Source organism: Thalia democratica, chromosome 7 (assembly GCF_965202585.1).
Source record: "Thalia democratica chromosome 7, ktThaDemo2.hap1.1, whole genome shotgun sequence".
In the NCBI taxonomy this organism is placed as follows: Eukaryota; Metazoa; Chordata; class Thaliacea; order Salpida; family Salpidae; genus Thalia; species Thalia democratica.
The window spans coordinates 49127939-49138977 of record NC_139171.1 but is presented as its reverse complement, the minus strand read 5'-3'; the positions used below and the strand labels follow the sequence as shown (position 1 = coordinate 49138977).

Below are 11039 nucleotides of genomic sequence, written 5' to 3'. Positions count from 1 at the left end.
TCTTTTAAATGATCAAGTATAGTGAAATTTGAACAAGTTGTTCAAATTTTTCTCTAAATGAAGATTTAAAATTACAATGGTTTTAATTTATCTAAATGACAGAAATAATAACTAAGCTATCTGTAAAATATTGGCTAATTATTAATGAAATCATAATTAAAACTATAATAATTTTTTACAAATTAAATGTTAGATATTGAAAATTTATATATTATTATCAGGTCCTTTAAAATTTTTCTACTAATTTAGAGTTCTTATTCCTTTCTATTTAAAAATTATTTATTGATTGAAATATTTTAAACACTTTTATTTATAATAGTTAACAAATCTTTATAAGAAAACAATTCTGGTATAAACTTTAGTATTAAATATAAATGATAAATAACAGGGTTACCACTTTACCTGGAAAAACCTTGAAAACCTGGAATTTCAGAAATTTTGAAAAAACAACTGAAATTTTGAACAAAAATCACTAAAAAAAACCTGGAATTTTAACAATTTTCACATGTTAAGTAAAAAATTTCGATTTGACTCATAAAATCTATCATATAAATAAAAAGAATTAGTCATCATCAAATTTTCTTACTTGGAAACATATTTAAAGTAGCTTTATAGTATCTTTTTAATGATTTTAAACTTTTTAACACGGTTTCTTACCTTTATACTAAAAATGGGCCCAAAAATGTGTACTTTAAAAAACCTGGAAAAAATTTAGAAATCCTGGAAAAGTTTTTGAAAAAACGAGTGGCAACCCTGTTACTCATTAAAAAGGCATTCCTAAATTTGCATAATTTTGTTGTTTCATATATTAAAAAATAAATTCCTGACAACTAATTTTTATGTAACTTTTTAGTTTCAAAAGCTATGCTTTTAGATTATTATAAAAAAATTGATAGTTAATTATGTAAATATATAATATTTCAGTAAATACTTTTTTACACCTTTTGAATATTATTAGATCAGATTTTAGTTTAAACATATGGTGTGAAGAAAATATACCAAAATAATTTAGAACTAATTTCTGTTTAATTTCAGAAATAAGATAATACACAAATATAATAACAACAAACAACTCAATGGAAGGAACTGTTCAAAGGAAAACCAGAGGATTTTATCAACCACCAAGAGGCAGAGGTAATATTTTGTTTTTAACAAGGTTTATTTAAATTAATATAGAAGTTTAAAATTTTAAGTTACCCAAACACATTTATAATGATTGTAGTAGAAACTGAAAAGTTGTTAGTCACTAAGAGGTAAAAACAATTTATATTTAACAGAGAGTAGGTTGAAAAATATATAAATTTTCCTACTTAGTTACTATGTACAAATTTTTGCTAACTGCATCTAAAGCTGTATAAATACAAATTGAAACATATTGTAGTAATGAAGAAAACTAACACAAGCACAAAACTTTTCAATATTTTAAATAACGATTTAAGTATAAAAGTTGTAAATGATTTATAATAAAAATTATTTAATTATCTTACCTGTAACATTTGTGTATATAATTACAAACAAAAAATGATTTTTTTCACTGAAAAAGTTACACAAAAAACAAATAAAGATATTTAAAAATGTTACATTAAAACCTTAAGAAGAGAGAGATGCAATTGAAGAAATTTTTACTAATTTTGTTTGCATTTGCTACAGGGAAAATTTGACCCCTTATATCTTGAATACTAAATTGAGTATTGTAAACTATCTATTAGCAATAATAAAATATGAACGATAAAATTCTTTTAAAAACCGGAGTTGATTCTTATATCCGTACAAAACATCCTTGTATAAATTTTGTTTAGCTTATTTATTTTTAAACTCTTGCCAATTTAAACCATATTTAAATCCAATATTAGATAAGTCTTTAGTGGACACATTTATGAGAGCTGTTTATTTTGATGTGTGAAAGTAAATAAAAATTTTAGTCAAAGCTTCAACAATATCAGTTACTCTGACTTATAAAAACAAGTAGCTTGAACATTCCCAAAACTTAATTTTTTTCAGGTTCTTACAAAAAGTACAATGACCACGACGACAGGGTCTCGTCTCACGATGATCGCGGGGACTATTACGAGTCCAGAACATCAGACAGAGGTTCGTACAACCGCGGTGGTGGCAGAGGAGGTTATAGAAACAGGAGCAGGGGGTTCAGCAGGGGAGGACACAGAGGCAGGGGCAGGGGACGTGGAGGCCCAAGGTTTTTATTCATTTTACATATTAATTTAGGCAAAAATAAAAGTTGTATTTGTTTAAGTTTTAATAAATTATTGTAATTATCTTTTGAAAAGAAAAAGATTGTATGTATTGTTTTTTCATGAATTATATTCAAGCCTTAACCTTTTTACTGATATTTACAGTTTTTTTTATTTGCAGTTGGTTGCTTGTTCTTTAACAGATAAGTAGTACTAGTACGTTTATAATTTAGTAATGTTCATAAAAAATATTATATCACAAAAGTATGTGATCATACAATAGCTGTATGTGAATTAGTTGATACATAGTTATTTGCTACTTTACTTTAAGCTTTTAAAAACTAACTAAAATATCTTCAATATTTACATAATGTGAAGAATTTATTTTTGTTAACTCCTCTAATTACCATATAAAATCAAACCAAAGTAATTTAATAATAAATCAAACTGTTTTTTAACTTAAGTTGATCCCCACGAATTCTATTGAATCTCCACTAATAGTAGAAGTTTATTGAAAGACTGAATTATATATATTAATATTGGTTTCAACTACAAAGCTGTAGATTAAATTTGTACTGTAACGATTCATAAACATCGTGTTTTGCATTTTAGCATCTTTATGTCAATAGATATATTATTTCTTAAAGAGGAGGCGTACATGACCGCCTTGGAAGTCGACCGCGACCACGAAATAATGATAATGATGATGATTTAGATGATGATGGTTGTGTCAATATGGATGGAGACTCTTACGCCCGTAAAAAAAAATTGTATGTTATTTTTTATAAGTAGTTTTGAGATGTTAATGTGCTTCTAGAATTTTGTTTCCGTCATAGGAAGTACAAAAGAGCTTTTATAAGTATAATGTACTTTAAGTCTGAAGAAAAGTATTGATAAAAGCTTTATTGTTAAATAGATGATGATATCATGTACTATTAAGTACAAATTTTATTATCTTTATAGTTTGAAAAATATTTTATTATACCTTTTAATTAGCCTTAACTCATACCTTTTTTAATTTTCAATAGTTTTAATTAGTTTTTATAAAGTTTATTTCCTTAAAGTATTTTATTACTTTAAGCCAACACTTAACTCCTTTTAGTTTATTTTTTTAAAGTTAGATTTTAAGTACTGTTTAAAATAAAGTTTAAAATTTTTCATTTGATAGTTGTGCACTCTGTCTGCTCAATACTTTTTGTTGAATACACGGAATATACCAAAGTACTGAACCGAACATTTCAAAAACAACAAGAACGCATTTCAACAATAATTTTTCACAGTGACCCGCTGAGCCGCAACCGGGGGTCCGGAATAAACAAGTACAAGTTGGATAGGAGAAGGGACACCAAAATATCTCCCGCCGCCAGCATAATAAAGGAAAGGCAAAATAACAGGTACAGGACTAACAAGAGCAGAAGCAACCCGAAAGTCGACGATGACGTGGAAAACACCTGGTACCAAATAAAAGTGAGCTTGATTTATTTTTAAATTGTTAAGTAATTTTTTTTAAATATTTTTCTTGTGATAAAAAAGAGACTAATTTAAATATGAGCATCTCAAAAACATTTGATAAGTGTTTTGAATTTCGTGTTAAAGTTTTGACTACGAAGTTGTGCTATATGTGATCTATTTTAACGTCATAGATGAAAATACTTTCATGTTTTTTAAAACATAGTGTATGAATATAAAAATCTATTGAGATTTTTTTTAGAGGTTATTCAAAATATCTTTCTAAATGCTCAAGTTGAAGTTAAGTTTAAAACATTTAAATTTTCAATAACACCCATTCTCGTTGTAGGTATATGGTGGCGGAGACGAAGTAGAAGCTCAATTGATTCAAAAAATGAGTGAAGTTATTGACCAAGAAATTGTATACAGACAGGTATATATAGTTATTAGTAAATTGTTCGAATGTTTACAGGTTTATCTTTAAAATTTTAAGCAAAATAAGAAATAAATCATAGTGATAAAATTGTTCCTGTTTTTATATTGTTTGAAGCATAAGTAAAAGAAATTCAAAACTTAAAAAATTTTTTTTAATGCTAGACTTACCTATTTTTGTACTATTTGAATCAAATATTTATTTGATGAAAATTCTTATTACAAATAATATTTTAATTAAAAAAGCTTTCAAATTTTTTTCAGATATAAAAATTTCTAGGTTAAAATCAAAAATAAATTTGTTACTAATAAATAATTATTAAATGCATATTTTTAGTTCATAAGTTGTTTGTCTTAAATATTTTTTTATTGTCTGTTAATAATAGCTGGTTACATAAAAACTACAGCTTTTATAACAAAATCTAACAACGTTTCTGTAATGATGACCTGTATTTATTTTTACAGTATCACGTTTTCAACGGGGCCGCGAGTTTTTATGTGCTCGGAAGGAGCATAGCTGATTTGATAATGATCTGCGACGGTAAAATAACCAGCATATGTGGTGACGAAAAGGTATATTTATTACCATTTAAACGCTTGCATCTAGATCTTAAAAATAACTCTTTTTTTTTCAGCTGAAAGTACTCAAGTACGCAGCGAGATCTGATGTATACAGCAACGAACAACTGGCTAGCATACAGGTTGTTTTATTACATGATTACTTTAAATAAAACTTAACAATTGTATGGAACTTAAGAATTATTTGCCTAAACTTTTAATTGGCAATTTCGTAGTACGCGTTTTTATAGTTTAATTGAAAAGTATGTTATAATTTTTTTAGTAATTAAAATTACCTGAGCTGTGTTTATTTGCTACTCTTAGATTCAATTGAGATTCTTATTTTTATGATATTTTTTCAGGAGTGCATCAAAAATAGGGTGAATATAGACCAAGGCGTACTCGACTTGAGCGAACTGAACTACGACGAAAATCTGAACAAGCAAAATATAAGGTTGAGCTTGTATCGGTGCGATACGTTTACAATTGTAGTGAAAATATTGAGAGCTCTGTTTGGAGGAAGTGATCAAAATGAAAGAGTGAGTTAAAGCTTTGTTAAGTTTAATGTAAGTTTAGTTTTCATTGAGTATTTTTAGTATTTAAGTAAAGTATATATGAATAATCAAATAGCCTATTATTTTAATTTATACACTGATTAAAGTATTAAATTAACCAAAGGAAAACTAAAATTTTTAGAATGTGTTCTACAAAACGCATCAGTATGTAAATTTTGATTTTAAGTTTTTTAACAAATATATTTTTTAATATATTCTTTGACTTAAAAAGTTTATTTAGTTATTTTAGATTTTTATTTTTAACCTCTAACTTAAAATGTACTCAAGTAAACAAGTTGCATGTAAATTGTTATGGTTTAAACAAGCTTATTGTTTTTTCTCAGATTACAACTTTGAGTTTAGGAAACAACAGATTTAATTATACATCAATCACCTTCATCAAAGACCACCTGATTGAGATGTTTCCCAACGTTAATCGTCTCTTAATTGCAGAAAACCAGGTAGTTTTGTGTTTAATAGAAATTTATATTTTATATTTATTTTATCTAAGATTAGTCTTTAAATTAAGATTCACATTTATTTGAAATAGGTACATTTAATCTATTATGTTAATGTTGTGCGCATGTTGTAATAAAATTATTTAAAATAAGTGCATTTAATTTTACAATGTACTGTATCTGTAACTTACTTGGAATATTAAATATTTTTAGACAAATAAAAGAGAACTTTACTAGTGAAAGTGACTTAATTAAAAAAAAAATATTTTGAATTATCGACATACTTCTGAACTGTATATAAAGTTATTTATTCAAAAAACAGATTGAAACAGTAGAAGATTTGAAAATATTAAGTGAATGGAATCTGATCGAATTGAAAATATACGACAGCAGCCAAGACGCCTCTGTTGAAGATTCAGAGAGTATAAGGTCAGTTTGGTTTAAAAAAAAAAATCAGTTTCAAATACATATCGATGTGTCGATAAAACGATTTTTATTTAAATGTGTATATTCATTTCATTGTTTTTGTTCATTATTTGGTATGCTTGACATAAACTATCAGTATGATGTTGTTACGTTGAAGTCATGTGTACTTCAAGTTTTCGGAAACGAGAAAGTTCTACTATACAGTTTTTTAATACAAATAATTACTTTTTCAGTGACGCACGGAAGATATTTCCAGACCTGATCAAACTGGTGAGGATGTTGGATCTTTTTATTAAATCAAAAACCGTCGTTACACGATAAAACATGAGTATTGGTCGAAAATTTGCTTCGTGAAACTTAGCTTAAGCTTACAAATTTAAATTAAATTATTTTTTCAAACTTGAGTAATTTTAAGACAATTGCAGCCTTTTTTCATAAATAAGTATAAGTAGAGTAAGTTTTAAATGAAATAAAATAAGAAAAATAAAAGTCTTGAAAAAATTGTCTAATGCGGTTTAACTTTTTTGTGGAGAAAGTTGCTGCAGTTTAAGTAATAACGGCTGCGAGCGTTTTTCTAAAAAAAATCCACAGAACTGCAGAGAATATGCGCCGCCGGTGAAGATAGATGTCGGAACGTACGAACTTCCCAAGACGTTGGGAAACAACTTTTCGTTGATTCCCGATGGGGCAAAAGAAATATTCATCAATCACATTAAAAGGTCTGATTTTTTAAATTGTTCCTAAGACCTTAAATTTTTATTTTATAACAAACATTTATTAATTAAAGATAGCAAACTTATTGTAATACGCATTATGATTTTCTTTGTGTTAACTTTATGTCATGTAATTTCAGCTTGTTCAGCTGCTTCGACCAAGTGAAGACTTCAGACGACGTGAATAATTTCTACTGCGAAGATTCAGAATTCAGTTTGACCATTCCCAAAACCAACAACAGAGATCCTACGATGGCAAAGTACCTGGCAATTTGCAAGAGACGCAATAATAGTGAGTCTAATTTATTATTTGCAGCATTAAACTTTTAAAAATTTTATAATACTCTTTTGCGAATAGATAATAGCCACTGAAAGTAGCTTTTAAAATGATATAAAAACACATATAAACATTTCTGAATAGCCTAAATTAAAACTGGCCTTAAACTTTTTTATATTCTGTTTACTCTTTTACAGTTAAAGGTATATTGTTATATAAATTATTAATTAATGTACAGTCCAAGACATTAATCTTTGTTTGTCATTTTATATTTATCTGTATTTAAAAAAAAGAAGCGCTTTTAAGGTTTTTTAAACTTTTTGTTAAAAAAATATTTAGTATTAAAAAAAAGATCCAAGATTAAATAACTCAAAATTTTAATAAGTTTTTTTAATCACTCTTTTTTAATAATATGAAAAAAGATTAGTTTTTTGATAAGTTTTAATATTGTAAATGAAATGATTTAATTAACTTGGTATTAATCAATTGAAATTTATAGCAGCAAACAACCTAAAGAAGAGTAGGGGCGGTTACCATAACAACAACCGCAAGCCCCTTCCGCAAAAGTACTACTTCGGAAGGGAGGAAATTGTGAAGACGTTGCGCAAGCTGCCGCGCACAAGACACGTCATGGACAGTTTTGTCTGTGACGTCACGTTCTGTTCCGAAAATCTCATCAGTTACGTTATCAGCGGCACTTTTGAAGAAAGTATGTGGTTATTGTTTCAGCTGAAACTGAGTTGCTTGTGAAAAAAAAGCTGTATAAAATAATGATTGAAAATATCCTTTATTTTGTTATAATTTTTTTTCTACCACTCCTGATTTCCTAAAAAGTATTTACAGAAGTATTTCAACATCATATTTTTATAAAAAAAAACTTGATTTCTTTTAAATTTGAATAATTTTGCAGTTGGAATGAACGATAAAGTTAGGCAGCGTGCATTCAGCAGGAGCGTATTCTGCGCAATTTCAGCTCCTCCAAACATGTAAGTTATTCACAAAATATTTGAAGGATAAAAATACTGCTTTGTTATATTATTTATCTGAACAAAAGTAAAAAAATAAAATATTTATTGTGCAAGTTTCACTTTTTAATTTCTAAAAAGACGAAGTCCAGTTTACTTTACTGTTTCTTAATTTAAGATTTACTTGAAACTTGAGCAGTGAAACCTATGTAATGAAGATAGTCCATCTAAAAAACACTCCAATTTTCACAGAAAGTTCATCGTGCTGAGCGACATGCTCCACATCAGGAACCTGACTGTCGCCGAGAAGAAGGAATGCGCCAAGGGGGCCGCCGCCCAGCAGCAACAACAACAGTTGCCGCAGCAACCGCAAACGTCCCAACCGTGCGACGCGCAGAACGAGATGGTGCAGAAGTTCATGAAGGACAGCGGCATGAACGCGAAGTACAGCCGGGAGTGCCTGCAGAACAACGGGTGGAACTACGAAGCCGCCGGCATGAACTTCATGAAGCTGCAAAGCCAAGTTCGTTGTTTTGGATATTTTGATATTTTTTATCTAATGAACGTAAAGCTCGATGTAATTTACGTTCAATATCTTAGTACTTGGTATGCTAATGTATAGTTATTTGTCAATGTTATATTGATTTTTGCTCCGAATGTTCGAGTTTTACAGTTTCTATTAACGTGGATAAATTTGGTTGTTACATAAAGCATTTATTTCATAACCAAATTGTTCATATTTCTGAAATTTGAAAGTTAGTCATTAATTAAACTATAGTTTTTTATGTATAGATAAGTCATTTAATAGCTATTGTCAAACTTTTTAAAAATAAAAACATTTAAGTATATAAAATGTTTATAAATGTTCTTAATTTATTAATTTAAAATAATCAAAAATTTTAAAATTTACAACAGAAACGCATACCCGAAGAAGCATTTCAACTGTAAAGAATCACAGAAATAATACACTTGAAAAATAAATTTTATCAAGTGTAACCTTTGACATTTCATATGGTACTTACTTTTAAATACTGACTTCCAATAATATCCATTTTAGATTTTTTTATTTTTGTAATGAAAATAGACAAAATAAGAATGTTTTTTAATTTATTATTACAATTTCTATTTACAAATAGTATTGATCGATTTTTACTGTTATACAACAATTCGGTCTTAGCTCTTTAATTGTTAAAAAAAAAAATGCTTGAATAAACTATTTCGCCTAAACTCTAATAGTGTAATTATTTAGCATGTGTATTAGTATTACGTAAATTATTTTTTATGCTTTGTTGAAAGTGAACTACTTAAAAAAAATCCTTACTAGTCTTAATATTCTAGTGTAAAAGATTTTCAATCGAATTTACTTAAATAGTTTTGATTAATTTAGTTTACTTTCAACTACATACATAAAAGATGCAGCAATTATTTTTATGTCTCTTATTTTGAACTACTAATTTTATTTGCTGCATCTAAAATTTTAAGTAAAACTTTTTGTTGAAAACATTTTGCTGTTTTATTTTCGTGCGTATATATTTTATTTTTTTGTGTGTTTTTTTGTTTACTTTTGTTTTTGTATATGTACCTTCAGTTTTGTTTCACAAGTTAGTTAACAATCATATCAGAGCTTATTTGATTAGCTAACACCGACCTATCTTAAAAAAAAAACATTTTAAAGTTTTATTTGTTAATTTTATAAATATCTTCCAAGCTAGAAACTAAATTCTCATGTCATTTTATACGATTTTTCTTTTTTAATTTCTTTCTTTTTAAAAATTTTCTGCAGTTTTTAGACTAATGGAGAAGTAAATAACTAAATTGTTCAAATTATTTTCTGGAGGTGCAAATACAATTAAAAAAAACCGAATTATGTTGCATTTAAAGCAATGGTTAGTATAGGAGGGTGTAAGTAGGGGAAATATATATTTTATAAAAGTACTGCGACAAAGGTAGTGTTCATATGTCAATAACTATGCTATACATGTTATTGACTTTCTTCTAATTGATGCCTTTACGTATGAAATGTTCTAATAATATCTCCACAACAGTATGATGATAGGTATGTTGTTTATGTCCAGGTTCATTTGGCGATGTTTAGTACTTCGTATTGTATATTTCTGAAGAATTCAACTTGTTTTTGTGCACAGTATAGAGTTAAACTGAAGTTAACTTTGGGAGAGGTGATGATAAAATTGATAATGTAAATGTAAAAACACGGTAACTAGTAAACTTACAATTATTCATGGCAACTGGGGGCTATATATGGGTGTAGTTAGTTATAGGGATAGTTCGGTTTTTTTTGTGTATTTTTTTTGCGTATTTGATTTTATTATGTATTAGTGACATTTTAGTTTGAAATTTCGTTGTAAATAAATTTATCGCAGTTAGTAATAGTATTAATGTTTACTAATAATTCACGTTATTTACAGTTATTATTATATAGTAGTTAAAAATATTTTATTTTCTTTTTAGTACAAGTGGCTGTTGAATTTTAATTTAAGCTCAACTCAATTCTTATTTCCAATATATATACAGAAGTTTTTTAATACTTGAGAAAACTATCTCTAAACTTTGCCCATTTGTGTATCATTTTACCTAATTGCTTATTTCTAAATGTAGAAGCTTATATAAACAATGTACTGTAGTGAATTCTTAGTCTTTAAAAGTTCTAATTTTTTTAGATCTGGTAAAAATCAAGTATCAAACTATACAATTTTAAAAAACTTTATTAAGCAAATGTTTCGCTGAAAGGGCTCATCAGTTTAAGTTAATTGTTCTCCTTGTAAAAGTAGAGATTCCAAATTTTTATACAAAACAATTAAAGGTACAAATTCACTACAATTCAAATCCCATTATTTAAGCGCGTTGCATGCATTATAAAAGAAGCAGTGAATAATAATCTAAAACGGTTTGTATACTTTTTTTAAATTAATTTATTTTACCGATAATAGTACACAAAAAGTTGAAAATATAACGTAAAAACTTCTCACTAACTGACTTAAGTTTAAACCCAACGGATGT

The 11039-nt window shown here is 27.3% G+C and overlaps 1 protein-coding gene across 2 annotated transcripts; it reads left to right on the top strand.

Annotated features, from left to right (window-relative positions):
• Positions 1-1033: 1033 nt before the first annotated feature.
• On the top strand, positions 1034-10405 carry LOC145840334 (nuclear RNA export factor 2-like). Of its 2 annotated transcripts, none has more exons than XM_082947560.1 (17): positions 1034-1134; positions 2002-2194; positions 2837-2959; positions 3470-3656; positions 3988-4071; positions 4536-4643; positions 4706-4771; positions 4991-5167; positions 5527-5643; positions 5963-6069; positions 6300-6336; positions 6658-6785; positions 6920-7071; positions 7559-7765; positions 7967-8042; positions 8274-8544; positions 8937-10405. In XM_082947560.1, exons 1-17 carry the CDS (start codon positions 1077-1079, stop codon positions 8967-8969), a joined length of 2124 nt encoding a protein of 707 aa, XP_082803686.1. In that variant the 5' UTR covers positions 1034-1076; the 3' UTR covers positions 8970-10405. The 2 variants fall into 2 exon arrangements, with proteins under 2 accessions (XP_082803686.1, XP_082803685.1); XM_082947559.1 differs by having other exon boundaries at positions 7556-7765.
• The last annotated feature ends 634 nt before the right edge of the window (positions 10406-11039 follow it).

What these genes read in the sequence shown, in the direction of transcription:
- LOC145840334 (XM_082947559.1), top strand. Translation starts at nt 1,077, where the DNA reads ATGGAAGGAACTGTTCAAAGGAAAACCAGAGGATTTTATCAACCACCA. An exon ending in TTCATCAATCACATTAAAAG is followed by an intron (nt 6,786 to 6,919) that starts GTCTGATTTTTT and finishes ATGTAATTTCAG; the next exon opens with CTTGTTCAGCTGCTTCGACC. An exon ending in CAGCGGCACTTTTGAAGAAA is followed by an intron (nt 7,766 to 7,966) that starts GTATGTGGTTAT and finishes ATAATTTTGCAG; the next exon opens with TTGGAATGAACGATAAAGTT.